Genomic DNA, 21,756 nt, shown 5'->3' with positions numbered 1-21,756 from the left:
TTCCCCTCATACTGATACCCCTTCTACCCACCCCCTCAATCCCCCTTCTACCTACACAACCCCTCACCTCTCTATACTAATATCCCCTTATACCCCGCCTTCTTCAACCCCCTATAACCACCCCCTCCCCTCCCGATACCCCCATAAACCCAGACCCCTCCACCCCCCTACCCACCCCATCACCTCATCTTATACCCACACCCTCTCCAACCCCCCTGTAACCACACATCCCCTACTGATACCCCCTGCACCCCCCTACCCACCCCTTCACCTCACCTGCTACCCCCCGTGCTCACCCCCAGACCGCCTTAAACCCACCATTCCCCCCCCCCCCGCCACGGTCCGCTGACCCTTTGCTCGCCCCCGCCCGCCGGGCGGAGCCGGAGCCGCCAACCCCCCCCCCCCGGAAGCGCGGCCCGCTCCGAGCCCCCGGCGCGGCGGCCAGGGAAGATGGCGGCGCCCTTAGCTCAGCAGCTGGAGCAGCTGCTCAACCCCCTGCCCCGGCCCGCCGACCCCGAGGACGACCCGGAGGAAGGTGAGGGGGGCGGAGGGGACCCCGGGCGTGGCGGGGCTGGGGGGAGCGACCGGCGGCGCCGGGCTAGGCCGGGCACCCACGTGGGCGCCTCATGGAGAGGCGGCGGCGGCGGCGCACAGAGCCCCCCGCATGCCCGGGCAGCGACCGCGGGCTGCCCCCCCGGCCCCGTGTGCTCCCCCGGGCAGCGACCGCGGGCTGCCCCCCGATACCCCCCCCGGCCCCGTGTGCTGCCCCGGGCAGCGACCGCGGGCTGCCCCCCGATATCCCCCCCGGCCCCGTGTGCTCCCCCCGGGCAGCGACCGCGGGCTGCCCCCCGATATCCCCCCGGCCCCGTGTGCTCCCCCGGGCAGCGACCGGGCGCAGCCCCCCTGGCAACCTCCCCCAGCGCCATGTGCTCCCCCTGGGCAGCGACCGCGGGCTGCCCCCCGCTAGCCCCCCCCGGCCCCGTGTGCTCCCCCGGGCAGCGACCGCGGGCTGCCCCCCGATACCCCCCCCCGGCCCCGTGTGCTCCCCCCGGGCAGCGACCGCGGGCTGCCCCCCGATATCCCCCCGGCCCCGTGTGCTCCCCCGGGCAGCGACCGGGCGCAGCCCCCCTGGCAACCTCCCCCAGCGCCATGTGCTCCCCCTGGGCAGTGACCGCGGGCTGCCCCCCGATACCCCCCCCCGGCCCCGTGTGCTCCCCCGGGCAGCGACCGCGGGCTGCCCCCCGATACCCCCCCCGGCCCCGTGTGCTCCCCCGGGCAGCGACCTTGGGCTGCCCCCCGATACCCCCCCCGGCCCCGTGTGCTCCCCCGGGCAGCGACCTTGGGCTGCCCCCCGATACCCCCCCCGGCCCCGTGTGCTCCCCCCGGGCAGCGACCGCGGGCTGCCCCCCGATACCCCCCCCGGCCCCGTGTGCTCCCCCGGGCAGCGACCGGGCGCAGCCCCCCTGGCAACCCCCCCCCAGCCCCGTGTGCTCCCCCCCGGGCAGCGACCGGGGGCTGCCTCCTGTAGCTCCACCAGGGTCATGTGCTCCCTCCCGGCAGTGACTGGGGGCTGCCCCTCGATACCTTCTCTGGTGCCATGTGCTCCCCTGGGCAGCAACCGGGGGCTGCCCCCCAATGCCTCCCCCAGTGCTGTGTGCTTTCCCCCCCGCAATGATTGGGGGCTGCACCCCACCAATATCTCCCTAGTGCATTCCTCCCTGGGACACTGGGGGCTGCTCTTTTCACCCCCCACCTGCCAAGGTCTTTTCTCCTCCCTGAACACTGAGTGGGTCTGCTCCCTCTTCTTCAATACCTCTTCTATCTCGCCCCCCGCCCCCCATGACAGTGAGCAGGGGCTAATACCCACTCTCCTTACCCAGCTCCAAAACTGGGGCCTTCTTTCTCTCAACTCCTCTCCCTTCCCTGGGGCAGAGACTGGGGGCTGCTCCCCCCCTGGCACCTACAGTAGTCAACCACACACCTCATTTGGAACTGGAAGGACACAATCAGGCAGAAGCAGAGACCAAAAAACAGCAAATACAGTACAGTACTCTGTTAAATGTAAACTAAAAAAAAAAAAGGTGGGGAGGAGAAGCAGCATTTTGCTTCCGCATGGTAAAGTTTCATAGCTGTATTAAGTCAGTGTTCAGTTGTAAAGTTTTGAAAGAACAACCAAAACATTTTGTTCAGAGTTAGGAACATTTCCGAGTTACGAACAACCTCCGTTCCTGAGGTGTTCGTCACTCTGAGGTTCTACTGTACCACCATGAGTGTGTGCTTTCCTGTTTTTCCCTGTGGGCGTTTGCGTGGCCTTCATAACCACTTGGTAAATATATTTCGAGGCTGGTTTACCTTGATCCACAGCTCAGCACCTGTGTGAGGCCTTCCCGTCCGTAGGAGTCTCCCATGTAAATCACTGGGGCGCTGGGGGGCAGCGTGGCAGTTGCTGTTCATCATCATCTCATTTTGGTGGAGCTGGATCTGTAGCTCACTGCTCCTGCTATACTAGCGATTGTGTTGGGTTATGCCTCTGAAGCATCCCAGCATTATGGACTGTCACTCTTTACTGCTCAAAATATACCTCTGTCCCTCTCATGAGTTTGCTGTGAACTACTGTATTGTCGTTTAATTCATATCAGTAATGTATTATCAAAAATTTAGAGATTATTGTTGGGGAAATTAATGACCCAGCATTTTAAGCTTCCTGACCGAATAATTTTCATGTGTCCCTCAGTTTTTCTCTCTCTCTCTGTGTCCCACATTTGGCCAAATTGGCTGTACTGGTATGTGATGAATGGATTGCTGTCATCGCTATTCCCTACTAAGCAGGGCCTTGGGAATGTATCATGGGCTCCTGTTGTTTGCACTGAGTCCAAAAGGGGTGCTGGTTTGGAGCTTAAAAAAGGTACTGGACACCTACTATCTCACAGATGAAACCGGTCAGCCAAAGGCTGCTACAGAGATGAGGGAGGCTGTGTACCAGTGAGGTCCTGGGGCAACAGTAAAAAATCTTCTGCCCTCCAACTTACCTGCTGGGAAAAGGGAGGGACTTTGATTTCTGCCATAGTGCTGTGTCCAGATTGTGCCTGGGGGCTCCATCTGTTATCATTTGGCTAGTTGAGTCTGATGATTTTAAAGACTCCATATGCTGTCTAAAAGGGCCTCTGTCTTTTCAGCCTATCCCAAGGCTGCATGTTGTTGGTCCTCTCCTCTATCTTATCTGAGCCTCCATTTTTTGAATCTTTCCCTCCTGTGAATAGTCCCAGCGTCTGCTTCTGCTGTCACTTTTACCAAGAAGTAGGGCAATTAAATGCTCACAGGGTTCTGAATATCAGCAGCAACACTGACCAGAGGCCTTGTTAATTTCGTTTTGCTGATCATGAAAACATGTGTAGGGATAGATGCCCTGTCCGCACGCTTAAACCCCACTCTACACTTAAAAGTTTTGCCGGCATAGCTGTCAGTTAGGAGCGTGAAAAAATTATGCCCCTAACTGACATAATAGCTTTGTCAGTCAACAAAAGCCCTGGTGTAGATGCAGAAAAGTCATTTTGCCAGCCTAGCTTATTTCATTTGGGGAGCTGATGTCGCTTTTGCCAGTATAGCGTCCCAGCAAACTCTTTGTAGTGTAGACAAGGGAAGAAGGGTTCTGAATTGATTCTTCACACATCATTCTCAGTTGGAAGGTTTCCTTTGGAGCTAGACGGGATAGAGATGTCTTTTTTTATTTAAATAAAAGCTTAAATTCAACAGCAATTACTGGCAGTTATTATAATTATTATTTATTATTGTTTATCTGCTTTGCGTCTAGGGGTCTCCAACAAGGATCAGGGTTCCATTGTGCTAATTCTAAAAAAAAGTCCCCGCCCGGAAGAAAGTACAGGGTTACACGTAATGCGGATGTAAGAAACAAAAGGGGTTGGAGGAAGCAAGGAGGACACGATAACTGGTAACAATCATGTCTAGCATGTTTAGTAGCAGTCAGAGCATACCCGCTTTCCAGGACGCTATTTATCATACCAGACGTGATTGTTCGTTGTTTTCTCCTGACCACTGGCAAGTGGATTTTTTTTTTTAAATCAAGCCCTTTGCTAGCTTAATTGCAAATTTTTAGAAATTGGTTTCTCCCTTCATGACATGTAGTGGCAATGTCCTCTTTGTCGTTTTTAGACTGATACCTGCCATTTATTTTTACTGCTTTGGACTTCACGCATTCATCCCATCACACCAGTGCAGAGTGCCTCCAATGGACAGAATAACGAAATAAATAAAATCATCAAACCAGTGACAGTGAACTCTTCTTCAGGGCTTGTCTGCATTACACAATTTTATTGTGTTCAGGCTTGATTATGAAGAATTGAGTGAGCTGTCACAATACCGAACGGAATTTGCCCTGGTTTAAACTGACTGGGCAGTCATGGTGGTCAGTATTGGTGTCAGCTAACTCGACTCTACACAACTGTGTATGAACATAAGCTAGACAAGATCTCATTAACCAGACGTGGTTGACGTGTTACGTTTTCTTGATGTTAAAGAATTTCTTGGCTTTGAGCCTTTTTGTGTGTGTGTCTAGTAGCAGCTCTCAGATGCACATGGGTTGGGAACCACAGCTGTGACCCATGGAGTCCGACAGAGGAGTCTGCAGCTGACTTATTTATCTAGTCTCTCCTCTCAAGCACCTACCACAATCTTACCCTCTTCTTGAGAGTGCAGGGTGATGACAGAGGTGATCAGCTGCAGGTTTTGTTGAGTATGAATTCAATAAGCAATTTCTGTTTCATCTGTGAAGGAAACTAGGAGTACAAGCAAGTATGATGGCTGAGTATTTATGGCTTAGCGGATAGAGCGCTGGCCTGGGAGTTGGGAGACATGCTACCACCGACTGTATGACCTGTGAGCAAATCATTTACCTCTCATTCCTCTCCCACCCCTCTTCTGTCTTGTCTCTTTAGACTGCAGGCTGCTCAGTCAGGGTGGAGACTCTTGCTATGTATCTGTACAGCACCTAGCACCGCGGGAACCCCCATCTTAGTTGGGGCTTCTAAATGCTACTGTAACAGAAATAGTTAATCATCTGGATTCTTAAATGTGACTTAGGAGCCAGATGGCTGCACCTGGTCACTTGACAAGGTGGCCCTTGTTTTTGCACAAATGTCTGACTTGCTTTATATAGTCAATACATAATGCCTGCTTTAAAGATAGCGACCAGCAAGTTATGTAACCTGTTGCGTTGCATATACTTTGTGCTGGTTGCCATTGTGAGCAATATGTGGGTGCAATTCATTTAATTGCAGAGTTACCTTGCAATGTGTCTTGAGGTGTTTGAGGCCTAGCATGAATTTCTATGCAATTCCTTTGTCTACATTAGAGACCTCACAGCAACACAGCTGTACTGCTGTAAGATCTCCCGTGTAGCAGCTCTATGCCAACAGGAAGGAGCTGTCCCAGCCACATAATTAAACCACCCCCAGCAAGCGGTGGTAGTTGTGTCGATGGGAGAAGCTCTCCTGTTGACATAGCACTGTGCACACTATTACTTATGCCGGCAACATTTATGTTGCTCAGGGGGGTGGTTTTTTCACACCCCTGCGTGACACAATTTTTGCCCACCTCAGTGGTAGTATAGACAGGACCTAAACGAGAAGCTTGCAGAACTTGCTTTCCTTATGTTTTCTATAGAACAATGACTTTCCAACCAAGCGGGTTATGGGACGCTCCTGATTTCCCTTTCACCATTTTGCAGTTCAGTGCTTGCTTGAGAATAAGACATTTTATCCCCTGTGAGTTTTTTTTTTCTCCCCTTAAGTAAATAGTTTACATAAATGGGGCATTAACATTCTCAAACACACATTAAAAAAGCACTTAGCGATGTTCAGCCAATCAGATCACTCAATTGGCTGAACAATCCTAACCCTATAATTTTGCATAGAGGGTGCCTTGCGCATGAATGAAAATGAAGAGAAGAGAACCTGTTATAACGATCCACGTTTGCTGGAATAAACCATTTCCCTGTATCTGAAGAACAGGGAAGCGGGAAAGACAACAGGCATTGTAATAAAGTTGTTTTCTATATTTAGACAATTACAGCATTTAGTTATTTAAGTGTCTTATAAATTTATCAAGAGCCCAGAGGCCATCCGAGTTACGGGTTGTTGTCTTTTCATTTGCCAGTGCAGAATGAAACCACTCCAGCTTTGCTGAATCTTTTGCCAGGTGGTCAGACTTCTCAGGAGGACTCTATTATTCATGGACCCCACCCCCCAAAGTGGGTCTGAGCAGACACATTCTGTGCGGTGCCTCATATGGTCTCTCTGATATGGGCAGGGGGGTGAATATAGGCCAGTGTTCATGTAGCAAAATGAACTTGATATAATTATTTTGGTGTTGGAGAATGAACATATGGAGAGCCTCTTGGAGTCACAGGATACTTTGCTCTAGTTAAAAGTGCTGCACTTTGCTGGCCTAAAGAACCAAACCTAAATTGCTTGGGAGAAACCTGGAGGCACATTTGGAGTTAGTCAATTTATAAAACTTTCAGCCATGTTCTTCCCAAGATTTTGATGGTGCTGGAAGGGGAATGGGGCTTTAAGCCATAGAAAAGTCTCAGTGATTGCCTTTCTGAAATATAGATGCCTTTGGAACATTCCTTTATTTCTGCTGAATTTTAAGTAAGAGAAACACGTTTACTTAACTGATTATAGACAGTGCCCTAGTGATGATGCCCTGCCCTGCCAGGCAAGAAACCCAAATCTGAGACTTCCTCTCTTCCTCCTTAAAGGGGCTTTGGTGTTTCCACAGCGCTCCTTCTCCACGTTGTAGGGGAAGCAGAGTGTGTCCTTGTTTAACAGAGAGAGAAGGAGCATGCGCTCAGTAAAACTGAAGATAAGGTCTTGCATGTGGCAGTGTAGCCCTACAGCTGCGCTTTGAATCCTCTTTCCCTTAGTGTTGGGGAAAATGGATTTGCCGGGGGGTATCAGGACTGCTTTCTCTACTGCCACCGCTATGAAGCCAAGCGAGGTTGGTAGTGACTGAAAGTTGTTCCCATGTGATGGCTGTTGAGTGGTCTAAGTAAAGAGCCCGGTTCGTTCTCGCTCTGCTTCCGAATAGGGAAGGAGGCCATATCTGATAAACCCTGCTTCAATTTCTACTCCTTGTTGATGTCTGTAGTGAGGGGACAACTCACCGGTGCAGCACCTCCTGCTGGTCATCCTGGGAATTAGCTCTTTTCCAGCCTCAGAGCACCCTCTGCTGGCCAGTGTCTTGCCTGCCTCAAGCCCCGTGTCCCTCCCAGACCCCAGTGCCCCTTTCCTCGGGGTTCTGCCCCCAGCAGTACCCCCCCCTTTTTGGGTCTCCCCTCCCAGGAAAACCCCCAACCCTCTACACCCACCTTGCCTCAGTGCCTACTGTCAGTCATCATCTAGTCCCCGCTCACTGGGGCAGACTGCAGTCTGTAATGGCCACGCATCATTGGCAAGGGGGTTGGACCAGCTCCTCTACCACCGCCCCCCCCCAGTATCTGCACAGGCCTTTATCAAGGCCTCAACCTGGGGAGTTGCCAGGTTGGAGCTCCCCTTGTCCTTCCCCAGCACTGCTCTGCTCCGGGTACCTTATTCCCAGGCAGCCAGGTCCTTCTCCCTCCACAGCTAGAGAGAGACTGACCCACCTCCTCCCTGAGCTCTTATAACAGGGCCAGGTGTGGCCTCATTGGGGCGTGGCCCCAGCTTTGACTGCTTCCCCAATCAGCCCAGCCTTCCTCCACCAGAGCAGGGTAACTGCCCTGCTACAATGACCCAATGAGGGGAGGGAGAGCTCAGTGGATTGAGCATTGGCCTGTTAAACCCAGGGTTGTGAGTTTCCTCCTTGAGGGGGCCACTTATGGATCTGGGGCAAAATCAGTACTTGGTCCTGCTAGTGAAGGCAGGAGGCTGGACTCAATAACCTTTCAAGGTCCCTTCCAGTTCTAGGGGATAGGATATCTACAATGACCCAAACTGTTGTAAGCTGGTCTGAATATACTGCCCCACTCTCCCCTGTTGGGTGAAATCAGACCTCCGTTCAGGGTATGCAACTTCTTGGCCTTTAGAAGCTGGCCTCCAGAGGATGTAAGCAGGTGTGTGTTAATATGCTCTTACCAAAACTGGATGAATCCAACCAGGTTTTTCTGAAGCACCTAAAGCTTGGCCTTGGTCCATCAAGAGGTTTACAGCCCTTTTGGTGAACCTAGGAGAAGCCCGTCCAGAGGTGGCAAGAGCCAGATAGGTATTGATGAGTTTTGATTAAAAAAATGAAGCTTGTGGGCTCTGTGCCCAAGTGACCATATACAGCTCCTAATATGATTGGTCCTTTAGCTCATGTGTTAGAGGCCAGCGTATGTGGAATGCAAGGTCCCTAGTTCTAGTCCCCTGAATCCAAGGAGGATATAGATATTTACTTTCTGGCAGTCCTAGATAGAATCTCTCTCCTGCCTCGCAAGCCTGAGTTCTGCTCTTAGTTTGAAACCCTGCACTGTTAAACTCCCTCTCCTCTTCACAGCCACTGCTGCCAGGGTGATCGACAAGTTCGATGAGGGCGGAACCGAAGATGACATCTTTGCCGTCGGCAATATACGGAAACGAGCCTCCGCCTCCCTCTTAGAAGCTGATAAGAGATACAGCGGGAGAACTGTATCTCGCCAGGCCTTGCAGGAAGAACGATGGGGGGAGTCTCTGCCCGGAGCAGCATTTGGTGAGAAATTCAGTTTCTTTCCCTGCCTTTCCGTCCCCCCGCCGGCGACCCTAAATTGCCACAACTACAGGCAGTAAGTGGAATGCTCATCCAGTGGAGCTCTTCACCATGACAGGACTCCCAGCTCAGCAGTGTTTAAGTCTCACTGACTTCATGTGCTTAAAGTTAAGCTTGGCTTCTTAAGTGCTGTGCTGAGTCGTAGCCTTATTCATTAGCTCCTGGGAAAGGGACGTCTCCAGGACTATAGCTGCTCCCTGCAGATGAAGGAAGGGGAGTGACTAAATCTCAGGTACAAAAAGTTCAGCCAGGTTAAATTACCTGGCAAGGAAAGTGACCTGAACTCCGTGTGGAATGGGAGAACTATCTGCCATCTTTAAAATGTCAGCTCTTGGGAATTGTAGCTGCTTAGTGCTTATGTACAATTTCTCATTATAAAGACACTTGTACCAAAGCTTGAACACCTTGTTTGCTTAACATTGCTTCATTTTTAAATGGGAAAGGCTGTCAGCTAATCAATGGATGTGATAATCGTTGTTGGAGTGACTGTTACTACAGAAAAGCTTGAACTAAGGTTTCAGTTTGCAGATGTATCCTCATAAGCCTAAGGAAAGAGCAAAATTGTGCCTAGAATTATCCCTCGTGGACGACAGGTCTAAACCAGGCCAGACCACCAACTGAATGCTGATAATTAAGGGTACGATTTAGTCACGGGTATTTTTAGTAAAAGTCATCGACAGGTCACGAGCAATAACCAAAAAGTCACAGCCAATGACCTGTCTGTGACTTTCACTAAAAATACTTGTGACTAAATCTTACCTGCTGGGGCGGGGTGTGTGATCCAGCAGATGCTGCTGTTCCTGGGGGTGGGGGGCGGCCTGGGGCCCTGCTGCCGCCGCTGCTCCTGGGGAGGGGAGGGGAGGGGGCGCAGCCCGTGGCCCCGCCGCTGCTGCTCCGGGCGGGAGGTGGCCCATGGCCCTGCCACCCCCACTGCTGCTCTGGGCCAGGGACCCACCACCCCTGCTGCTCTGGGCGGGAGCAGCCTGTGGCACCGCTGCTGCTCCCGGACCTCTGCTTTGCGGCAGTGCCTGGGACCAGTTGCCCGGGACCGGTTGCCTGGGCCGCTGGTGCAGTGGCCAGTGCGGCTGGTCCCAGGACCGCCCCAGCCGACTGGGCAGCCCTGGGATCAGCCGCATCAGCCACTGGAGCTGCGGAGGTCACAGAGGTCCCGGAAAGTCACGAAATCCGTGACTTCCGTGACCGTCATGAAAGATTCACAGCCTTACTGATAATGGATATTGCAGAGTTGCAGCCAGAGTTTGTGATTAAATAACTTTGTTTAAATATTTCCTTTTTTAATTATCAGATGAAGAAACATCGTCTGAGAGAGACCTAGACAGTGGAGATCTGGAGGAAGAATTGGATGAGGACATTCTAGATGCTACAGATGATCAGGACAATGAGCACAGCAGCACTAAGGATGACCAGGAGAGTGACTTGGGAAGTGACCAAGAGGAGGGGAGAGAAACATCTGCCCAGCTCCAAACACCAAAGTTCAGTTTCCAGAACATCCGTGACTTTGAGAAATTTACGGAAGGGATGGATGATGTGGGGAGCAGTGAAGAGGAGGATGAGGAAGAAGAAGATGAGGAAGAGGAGGATGAAGAAGAAGGGAGCAATGAAGAAGAATCTGGAGATGCAAGTGAGGCGGACGTGGCAGATGCCAAAGAGAGCGAGGATGACGGGGGGGTGGTGACCTTCTCTAAAGAAAAAGTGTCTGAAGAAGTAGAAAAAGGAAAAGCCGTGAAAAACCAAATAGGTTTGTACATGGAATTTGCTTTGTATTTTGATGAGCCCTATGCCTTGTGCTAGAGAAATGAATTGTGCTAAGAACTCTTCTAACCCATTTGCACGTTGCAGCACGCACTGGAGTCGTTTTAGGAGTGTACAGCAAGTGTTCTACCAGCTGTGCGCCATAGACTTTGGCCTTGACTGTGCTGCAGAATTAAACTCATACTTTGCCAGCAGTTGGTTTAGCTGAACCGGGATTGAGCATGGTTATGGTACCATTGTAAATAAGGATTTATTGCACTGCGTGTGTTGCTCAGGGTCTCAGACACTAGTCTGCGTTTTGATGTGCTTTAGTACAGGGGTTCTCAACCTTTTTCTTTCGGAGGCCCCTCCAACATGCTATAAAAATTCCCTGGCCCGTCTGTGCCACAAAAGCTGTTTTTCTGCATACATAAGCCAGGGCCAGTGTTAGGGGGTAGCAAGCAGGGCAGTTCCGCGAAACTAAGTTGTTCAGGCTTCAGCTTCAGCCCCAGGCTTTGGCTTTCTGCCCTGGGCCCCCGCAAATCTAATGTTGGCCCTGCTTGGCGAACCCCCTGAAACCTGCTTGTGGCCCCCTGAGAACCACGGCTGTAGTAATCCATCCCAGCGTGTTGGCTGGAGAGGAGGTGCCTGTTTTCTGTGCCCTTGTGAGCTCCATCCTTTGGAGTGAAAGAATTTGGGTTTAATGGGGATATCATGATGGATTACAACGGAAACTAAACATCCTCTTCACTTCCTTTTTTTTCTAAAGTTGATGTATGTCTCTGCTAACCCAGAAGCTTCTAGGTTGGTGATGACAACCCATCAGTGCCGGTGTTAACCAGGACATGCTGATTGTCTGCTCCCACCTTGTGGGGATTCTGTAGTTAATCTCCTGCCCCCCATCCCTGGTCCCATCTTCCCTGCAGTCCAGATTTTGCTCTGCGGGGCATGATATACTGCATACATACATATACTGCATACATATACATGTGGCAGCTGCACTGGTGCTGCATGCCATTCCTTGCTGTCCGGCATTTGTCATGTCAAATGATGGAGCTGTGTGCACCTTGGCTTTGGCAGTTCTACGATTTGAATTTCTCTGGTGAATTTTAACAGAAGCCTTGAGAAGCTTTTAGGCAACTACTGTCTCGTTGTCCCATTCAATAATGAGTCTCCATTTGCAAAGTGTTGTTGCAATAGGAAAGTGCTGCTGGGGAAGAAGAGCAAAGAGAAATGGCTGATGCTTTCTGAGTCAGAATCTTTGGGAGGCAGGCTCACGGGAAAGGGAGTGAATAAATGCTTTGGAATATGGAATCCATTTTTTGTTTCCTCTGTGTTTTAAAGCACTGTGGGACCAGCTGTTAGAAGGGAGAATCAAACTGCAGAAAGCGCTCCTAACGGCCAACCAGCTTCCGCAGCCAGATACGTTCCCGGCGTTTAAAAAGGAAGGTGGGCAAGAATTTGCCAGCGCACTCAAGAACAGTAAGTAGTTTTAAGTCTGCCTGCTTTGGTGTCAGAGATACAGACGCTGCTGGCAGGGAGACCCAGGTTCTGTACTCCGTTGTGGGCTGGCAGTGTCTGTGGAGCCGATGTCTTCAGCCTCTGAGACAGGGATTTGTGCCTTGTGATAGCAACCCTTGTGGTTAATTAGGGATCAGGTTTGACCGGCTCAGGTGACGGTCCCATTCAAGTGAACTTTGGCTGAATGGCAAGGCACTGATGTGCGAGGGGCAGGACCTTGGAGACACAGTCACCTGGCCTGTAAATCATATATTTTATTATCATCTATTTGTATGGTGGTAGCCCCTAGGAGCCTTGGTAACGGACCAGGTCCCCATTGTGATTGGTGCTGCACAAGCACAGAACAAAGGCAGTCCCTGCCCCAAAGAGCTCCCAGTCTAAGTAAATCTGTGCCCTTACCCGTATGTATTGGGCCATGTTCGGCTCTGGTGCTGGCTACTTTTCTTGTCTTAGCACCACGATGCCTCGGCTGACCTTGTGACCACACTGACTTCAGGGGCATTCCCGCCAGAGTTCAAGGTGGTCCTTCAGGCTGAAGGAATTTCTTTTTTGTTGAACATGAGAAGGGATTGGTATCGGTTCAGAGTATTGCCGGTCTGCTGCGTTCTATGTGATCCGTCCTCAGCATAGGATACCTTCTGAAAATGGGTTGATTCCTCTTTCTGTTTTGGGTCCCTAGGCAGCATTGCAGCATGTGACACAAACTCCATGCTGTGAGGCAAAGGGTCACCGAACCATGAGACTCTCTATACTCTGGTGTAATGCTCCCCACGGGATAAGATCTCAAAGAGAAAGTCTGTGTTGCTAGGTGCCTGCTGTCCAACTGGACAGTGAGTGTCCATTCAGTTAGGAGACTGATTCATCTATTTAATCAACAAAAAAAAACCCCACAACAACACAACAGTGATACTGTTAATGATATCGGTCAGGTCAGGCCTACAGTGGGTTCTCTAAGAGATGGCAAGTATAATGCACAAAATGCACCTACTAAACACTATGCACTCAGAACTCATTTCCATGGACTTCCGTGGGCTTTGGATCAGGCTGTTTTTACCTAATAGTAAATGAAATCAAAGATCATCAAACCTGTTCAATACAAGAGAGGAAAGTGGGTTTCTGCAGGAGTATTTTTATGTCCTAGTGGTCAAAAATGTTGGCAAAAATAATGAACTGCATACACAGTAGGATATTCTTCTGCAACTTTAAAAGAGGAAGATGTGTGCACCAAGTCATTTAAAAAGTCACGAGAAGGTTGTTTCTTTAGCTCAAAATTCTTTCTTCCCACCACCCTGATTCTGGATGTTTTCCAGCGTCTTGACCCTTACAGTTCATCAAAGAAAACACCCCATTATCAAGCAGTACCTTTATATCTCCAGTTCTGCAGTTCCAAGCCAGCCCTTTGGTATTGGTCCTGTGTCCAGTCTAATCTTGAAAGGTGCCTATTTTCATGTTCAGTTTAATGTGCGGCTGTAATGATGTCAGAACCCTGTGAGGTTTTGGCTTAAAGTGGCAGAATCCTTGTAAGACTGGTTCATGAACTTTTGGCATCATCAAATCTCAACCTAAATCCTGACCTTGAGTCAGCCTTTGACTGAACCTAATAGCCCATCTTAAACCTAATCCGGATCTGAACACACCAACTCCTCATCACATCTCTACTTGTAGCAGGTGAGGCACTTTATATTTCCAAGTTAGCTCTGCTGCTTTAAATGAAGTGATTAAAGTGGGCGGGGGGGGAGGCAAGGGAAGGCAAGGCAAACTCCCAATAATACTAAGCTGACCTTTTAGTGAAATACATGTTATTAATGTATTTAATGAGATGCATTACAAACTGCAGCAAGCACCATGTTTCATTACAGGTCTAAAATGCAATATCATTAAAGACCTTTAACAGAAACAAAGGTTGACATTTTGATATTTCCCATAAGCAAAATACATCCAAGCACATGGAATAATAAAGTATAAATACAGTATAGGGGAGATGTTAATTGTTTAGTTGTCCGGGAATGTTAAAAGAAAATCCACTGTTTAATAACTGCTTTGTGATTTCTCCCTCCTCTCACTCCCTTTTCATAATCTGACCAGGTGGGGTTGGGGTACTATAGATTTACATTCCCGATGTCTTACATTCACTTTTGTGCCGTATTTAATGTGTGAAAACACCAAGAAAAGAGAGGACTTGGGTGTTGCCAGGGACTAATGGGATGATATTAGCAAAGGGAAAATTTAGATTGAATCTCAAGAAATGCTTTGTAACAGGGGCACTGTTGGGGCTAAAATCTTAATAAGATTCCAAGAGGGCTTGGGCACCAATATGGTGAACAAGGTAATGCTAACAAACTGTGGAAGTGATAGAAAATCTTACGCCTCGTGGCTAAAGACAGTCTCTAACTACTAGAATGAGACCCCGATCTGGCTACTGCGGGGTTTTGTGCACCTTCCTCTGAAGCACCTGCTGCTGGTTGCTGTTGGGGACAGGACTGAAATAATTCCTAGCTTTATTGGGTTGTGGAATAATCTTTTATGGGAAGTACGAGAAACTCCGTCACATGGGCCTCTGAAAGATAGCCTGAGAATGTATTGTGGGGAACAGTTCTGTACTGCTTCTAAGGGGATGGATTAGATAATCTTGTGGATCTTTTTCATCTCTAGGTCTGTGAGTCTATCAAATAGGTAAAACCTGGTGCATTGTCAAGGGATCCAGTATTTGGTATTTTTGCTTGGTAAAGCATCTGCGGCCGAGGTCATGTTTATCCGTTAACCTCTTCAGGGCAGGGAACTTGATCTATTTAGTAAAGCACTGTATGAATTTATGGTGCCATGTAATTGATTTTTAACAATATTGAGTTCAAGAACTTTCTCATTAAATCATCTCTTGTTTAGTGTTTTCTAATATTGTTCTTTTAAAGGACAAAGTTTAAATTTCATTTTTCTTAATGTAGTTTGCAACGAACATAGGATATTTTACAATGCAAACGTTCCATTTTTTTAAATGAGGTGCACAGTGTTGGCCTGTGTCTTGCTGATGTCACGACTGTGCAAAAGTGCTTTTGCCAATTTTTGATTTAGGAAGTGTAGAATATGGGGCAAACTCGCTTTGGATGTAGCCTACATCTTCGAACTTGCCACAGCGGCAAAGTTGGTACTAAATAATATTAGTGGCTTTTCATCTTGGTTGATTTCTAAGCAGTTGACATACATAGCTCACTGACACACAGGCTGTATGCAGCGATCGCTCTTGTAATGTCAGTTTAATACCTGATATGTCCCTTGTCATCAGCCTATATCCTACCCTTTTATGGGGATGGATGCTGTGGTGCAATGGTCTTTTTCATCTCTAACTACTACAGTATAATCCCTGTGGACTAGCATGGTTTGAGAAGTTACTTAATTATTATGTCTTTTGTGAGGTTGGTCCAATGTGTCGTACTTCTAAAATGTAAGTGTCTCGTGCTTTAAATTCTTGTTCACTAGAAGGGTTTGGCTTTTGAAGCTCTGGAGAGTGAAAGCCAATGGCTTTGCAGAGTTACCAGGCCACCTAAGCCCACGTTAGCTGTAATATCCATACGCAGCAGGTATGTATATTTTTTGTTTGCAAGATGGCTTTTGACTTGTGGTTGTTGCTACAAGGTTCTCTGGTAAGAATTGTGGCTTCCGCTTTAATGATTGGGTGAATCTTTGAATCCTGTGACGATCTGTTGTGTTAAACAGAAAAGAGCCATCGCCCCATCACTTTGCTGCGTTGGGCATTGTGAGACTGAATTGGAGCTCTCATTCTGTACATCTGATTCGCGACTCGTCAGTAAAGCCAGAGCTTTATCGTGTGGACAACCTCTGAACCGTATTCCATTCTTGCTTATGGAGCTTTTGTGCTTGTGGTAATTTGGATGTGACCTTTCAAGCCAGGTGAAATTCAAAAGGCATTGCCCACTGTAATTATAAAAAACTGCCTCTTGAGTTGATGCAGAATGGGCCTAATTTCATTTATGACGGCCAGCTTATTTTAGTATAAATCAGGGTCTAATAAAAGTCCCAATTACGAGCTAATCAAGGGGTTTAATGTTGGAATAGAAGCAAAAATGGCTTCTACGTGAATAAGCCTTTTAGTCTCTTTTTAAATTGGTCTAGTGGGCTGGGTATAAGGCTGAGGAGTTCTGAATTCTCACCCCAACTCTGCCGCTGATTTATGACGTAGCCGTGGGTAGGTCACTTACCGTCTCCCTGTTTCCCCAACCAGAAGACTCTATAAAGATTTTTACATAAGGGCGTTTTGAGGCTTAAAGTAGTTAATGGCCATTTGCAGGTGGGAAAGAGCTTTGTAAATACTAAGTATTAATATTATTGCATTCTGTCATCCTGCGGGACATTCCAGTCTTAAGAGAGAAGATTTTGGATGCAGAAAATGGCAACAAGATGATAAAGTCAAAACAACACTGTTTTGGATTGGATTATATTCTGTTTAGGAATGGATGAGCCATACACATGCTTCTTTCCAAATTAGTGAAATAAATCCATTGTTATATTTGTTTTTTTAAAGTCAGATACATGTGGCCTTTTTTGTAAAAGGAAAAATAAATGGTTTGGTGCTTCAAGTAGCTTGAAGCTATTGGGTACAAAAATATCAAACTCAATTTAATATCCTACCCAATTGGACGCTCGGTGGAGCTTTCTTCTCCCAACGGCACAACGAGCCATTGAAAGTGAACGGGAGTTGAGTGTCTAACTTTGTTTTTTTTTGGTGCCTGTAGAAAAATCTGTCCCTTAATATTTTAATTAATCTTTTATGTGATAGCATTTCCTGAGTGTGTCCATTGCTTGTAGTATTCCATGCCTCCTTTCTGCTCAGAGAAAGAATGAACGTTTTGGATGGATAAATTATCTTTCTACATTCACCAGTATTGACACATCCCTCTCGAGACAACTTTCTCTTCATTATGGCTGAATGTGATGGTACAATTTTATTAGGGATTTGGGGTAATAGTATTAAAGAGCCTATGGTAAAGTTTGAGCTGTAAGATTTGTTTGTGGTGTTAAAGCCAAATCCAAGGCAAAAATAACAGCGTTATGTGCAGCTTCCAAATTAGGACTGAAAGTGGAGAGGTTTTTAAACTCTTTTTTTTGGTAAGCAATCTAACAGGGCTTGGACATTCTCAGATGCCTGAGATCTCAGGTTCTGGTGGATGATTTACTGCAAAATTGCTTATAAATTGAAGTAGAAAATGTTTTGCAGACCTGGCAGCTTTCAAGCTTCACACCCATTTGTCACCCAGCATTTCCCTTTGTGTATAGAACAAGAATTAATTAGGCTGCACTGCAGGAAAAGTTTATGGCCATAATTTATATAGGATGAATTTCTGTTTAAAGAGACAGCCTTGCTTTGTTTGCACTGTCTTACTTTTTATTTCATTTTTAAAAAATCCTTAATTATGCTCCAGGTTTTTTCCCTTCTTTTTTACATATAAATTGGGGACAAGATCATGGTAATGGAGCTCATGTTTATTCCTGCTTCACTTCCATCGAGAAAGTCTTAGTGGTCTTTTAATGCTACCGCAATTACAGTGGTTGCTCTGTGAATATAGTGCAAATGCTTAATGTTTAATGTTCTCTACACAGAAACTCCCACAGCTAAAATTTCTAAGGTACTGTTGCCTGGAGTGGTGTGTTTCCACAAGATAGATTTATATTCTCTTGAACCATATCTTCTAGTCTAGTCCAGGACATGAAATGCTGCCTGTGTTTAGGGTCTTGCACGTTCAATTAATGTTTTTTATAATCAATGCAAGTCAGAACTTGCAGTCTGCTCCTGATTTGCACATTAAAGAGACCCATTAATTAAAAATTCCAATCCCTGGCAAGTTCCTGCAGGATCCCTGCATTATTTACATAGAAAAGGAGTGCAGGGTGCAAGTTTCTGTGCTATGTCTCCACATAGATTTCACACTTGCAGTTAAGGATCTTACGTATTTTGTTTTCTTTTTCTTTTTTGGGAAGAGTTAGTTCTCATTGACAGTTCCACAAGAATGCGTTATTCCCAGAAGGGCAAGGAATAGTCAAAGTAAGATGGTGACGGCAGTATTCAGGGGTCAGAAATTAAACAGTTCCAGTAACTGGGACTTCTTATGTTAAATCTTGATTCAGTGCTAGAAAAGTACAGCTAGTGTGAGGGTCCGATGAGGGCTTCAAGACATGATCTCTCTTAATCCACAAGGACTAGAATCCAATGCTCTCTATGCCCGTGGATAACTGTGCCTGTCAGCATTGTTTTATAGCCCTGATAGGTTGCAATATCTCACTGTTCCAATTAACATCCTGCTTTCCCTTAACCCTCTCCCACTTCAGTGTGAACCTCATGTATATAGTTTAAAAATGGATGATATTTCAAAAACCGATAGAGCTAGAAACCAATACTTTATGCTGTTGGAAAAGAGCTGGGAATCCCAGCTTTTAAACAGCACAAATTAATCTCATAACTAGTAGTTGGAGGGGTCTGGAGCTAAGAGAGTGGTTAAAAATCAAAGCTGGGTTATTTCGAAAAGCAAGCTGTTAATGGAAATTACAAGACTTTTAAATAATGGATATCTATGTTTTCATCTTAACTTTTTAAGACTTGTCAATAATTCCATAAAACCTATATAAAAGTAATAATTTTTGTTCCTGTCCTGTGGTTCCACCTGTCAATAGATTATGAAGAGCCACTGGAATTCCATGTTGCTTCTTTCAGCATCATAAGCTCAAGAGAAGAATCAGTGGACCAGTGAAAGGAAATGGAGAAAATATCAGACTTGGGCAAGAAGCAAAAACAAAGTCCAGTATTTTCTCCACTGAAGTCTAATATTTTCTTCATTTTAGCTTCCTTGGTGCTCTTGACAATGGGGGACTAAGGCCAAGTCTACTCTGTAGACTTATATCAATATTACTGCCGCTCCGGGATGTGAAAAATCCACTAAAAATACTAACTTAACCCCTGGTGTAGACAGTGCTATGTCCCCAATGTAGCTACCACCTCTTGTGGAGATGGATTAATTACACCGATGGGAGAAGCTCTTCTGTCAGCGTAGTAGCGTCTTCACTAAAGACTGCTGCACCGATGCAACACTGTATGTGAAGACAAGCCCTTAGACTTCGCTAAGTGAGGGAACCATGGTTGGGGCGACAAAGACTAAGTATTGTTTATGTTTTATGGAGAAGGTTGGCAAAGTTTCATATTCAATAACAAAATAAAACCCTGAACATTTTTATCATGCTTTCAGGTACATTATCTCATACCTACCCAGAATGTAAGTATTTGAGTGGAGCAACACAAATGTTCTCAGGACAGTAAGCTTTGCCACACAGTGGTCCTCAACCTTTCCAGACTATGGTACCCCTTTCAGAAGGCTAATTTGTCTTGCGAACCCCAGATTTTACCTCAGTTTAAAAACTACTTGCTTACAAAATCAGACAAATACAAAAGTGTCACAGCACACTCTTGCTGAAAAATTGCTTCCTTTCTAATTTTTACCAGATAATTATAAAATAAATCGCAACCCCCCAGGTTGAGAAACACTGATATAGTATCTAGAGCAGTATAAACAAATCATTGTCTGTATGAAATTTTAATTTGTGCTGCCTTTGCTAGTGCTTTTCATGTAGCCTGTTGTAAAATTAGGCAAATATCTAGATGAGCTGATGGAGCCCTGGAAGGTCTCTTTGTACCCCCAGGGGTATGTATACTCCTTGTTGAGAACCACTGGTCTTTGATCAGAGGGAAAGAGAGAGACTCTTCTCTTCCATAGGCACAAGATGAAGACTGTATTTTAAAGTCTGCTGGAAAAGTGTGTTCCCCTCTGCTCCCCCATCTCACAATGGAGTGCATAATGTACTTCAGCATCAATTTGCGCACTGTAAAATCACACCAATTTTATTTTCCTTATATCTGAGGTGTTGATCTAAAATTCTACTTCCCATGATATTCCTAGCGTCTCTGAGATAAAGGGAAATTGCCCTGTTATGCCGTGTCAAGTGTGTGTGTGTCCGAGGAAAGCGTATTAACAAAAGGAAAGCCTTGCTAGCATTTTCATAATGCCCTCTCAGAATGGTCCCTTGGGAAGGAGTGTTGATGGTTCTCATGGGAACTCATTGATGCAAGGAGCTGAGTTCACACTGAAGTCACTGGGAGTTGGAAGGGCACCCAGCACTTGGCAGGATTGGGCGGATGAGCTGCGCTGCAAGCCAAGTGTTCCCTAAACTAATAGTAACCACCATCTCTGTGTGCCCATAGCAGAGAACAAAGAAGGCTTCCATATCTGACGTCCTGCCTTTGGCAATGGCCAATATATCTGATGCTGAAGAACAGCTCCTTTTTCACTCTCCCAAACTAATGCTCCTTGCTAACTATGGAGGGTGAATTCCTTCCTAGCCCCTGCCGTTATGCAGCTTAAACCCTGAAGCATGAGATTGCGTTTGACGTCAGGAGACTAGTTCTTGGAGCCGGCTGTCCTTGTTCAGTGAATGTCGTCGTAGAAGAGTGCAGAGGGCCCACTCACGTGCATGCCCCATCCAAGGCCAGGTCTACAGTATAGAGCTGTGGCCAGGATGGCTAGGCTTGGCAGAGGCCCCTAGAGGAGGTGCAAGGTAAACCAACCGATGGAGTTTTGCAGGCATAGTTACACTACCTCCCTGACTGTTAGGTAAATCAATAGACGTGCTCTTCTGTCAGCATAGTTGTATCTACGCTGAAGCTTTTGTCAGCATAGCTTTGTCAGTGAGGGGGTGGGATTTTTTCACCCCACACTCAAAACTCTGCAGTGCAGACCAGGCCTTAGCCCTCAGAATAGGACTTAAATAGTGCAATATACCTTGTGCTAGCCCTCGGCCGGGGGATGGATTTTGCCTGAAGATGGGGAGAGAGTGTGAGCTGCAGATAAACTATGTGGGAAGGGAACTTCTGTTCTCAGAAGCTTATTGTTGCCCCTTCCTTAAATCCAAAGTCAGTGGTTACAGGTTAACCTAATTTTCACATTGATTAGTTAATCTCCTTAAGGTGTTACATGTCTCAGGTACAGCAGCCAATGGTTGCAATTTCATTACATTTTATTGAAAAGTAGAGCTAAAAAGGTGTGTGTTAAAACTTCTCAGGGCTTGCCAGGAACTGCCCAAGCCTGGGTCTGTGGTGCGCTCTGTGATATGCAAAGAGGTATTGGCCTTCCTTCCCGAAAAGTGCTTTGCAGTCTGATCGCTTTGCCCAGCATGGAAATGCAGCCATCTCTGGTGTGGAAATGTAGCTGCTTTTAGTGTGGAGTTGGGAAATGAAGGATAACTCTCTCACTTGAGGCTACAGCAGAGTTTACGTTAATTTCCTGAATTGGGATCTGGCTATTTTAGAGGGGTTAACCACTCTTGTGAGGAATGACTATAGGATCTTAAACTCATGGCTTCTGACCTACATCTGTTCTGCAGCACAGCACATCCAATGACACAGTGCCCCCTCGGCACATGCTGGGGAACAGCATTTGTTTTACCTGGGTTTTCATTGGATGTCACCTCTTTGGGTACTGACTTTGTTAAACTGGTGCCTGTCAAGATCGCAGCCCGAGGTGGTATGATTGTGATCTTCTGCACTTATATTCTTGAATACTTACTTCATCTCTTTTTGGAAAAGGAAGACATCTTTCGATGCGTCACCATTATTATGCATCAAATGATGCAGGAGGGCAGGTCATC

The 21,756-nt window shown here is 47.1% G+C and overlaps 1 protein-coding gene across 1 annotated transcript in view; it reads left to right on the top strand.

Annotated features, from left to right (window-relative positions):
* Positions 1-394: 394 nt before the first annotated feature.
* AATF (apoptosis antagonizing transcription factor) overlaps positions 395-21,756 on the top strand; it is an 82,242-nt gene continuing 60,880 nt past the window's right edge. Inside the window, exons 1-4 of the mRNA XM_044993770.1 lie at positions 395-535; positions 8,533-8,724; positions 10,088-10,540; positions 11,878-12,015. Coding sequence (XP_044849705.1) covers positions 451-535; positions 8,533-8,724; positions 10,088-10,540; positions 11,878-12,015 — 868 coding nt within the window. The 5' untranslated portion in view covers positions 395-450. The remainder of the gene's footprint in view (positions 536-8,532; positions 8,725-10,087; positions 10,541-11,877; positions 12,016-21,756) is intronic.

Source organism: Mauremys mutica, chromosome 19, assembly GCF_020497125.1.
Source record: "Mauremys mutica isolate MM-2020 ecotype Southern chromosome 19, ASM2049712v1, whole genome shotgun sequence".
NCBI lineage: Eukaryota > Metazoa > Chordata > Testudines > Geoemydidae > Mauremys > Mauremys mutica.
The sequence above is the reverse complement of the archived record's forward strand: the minus strand, read 5'-3'. Positions and strand labels throughout refer to the sequence as shown.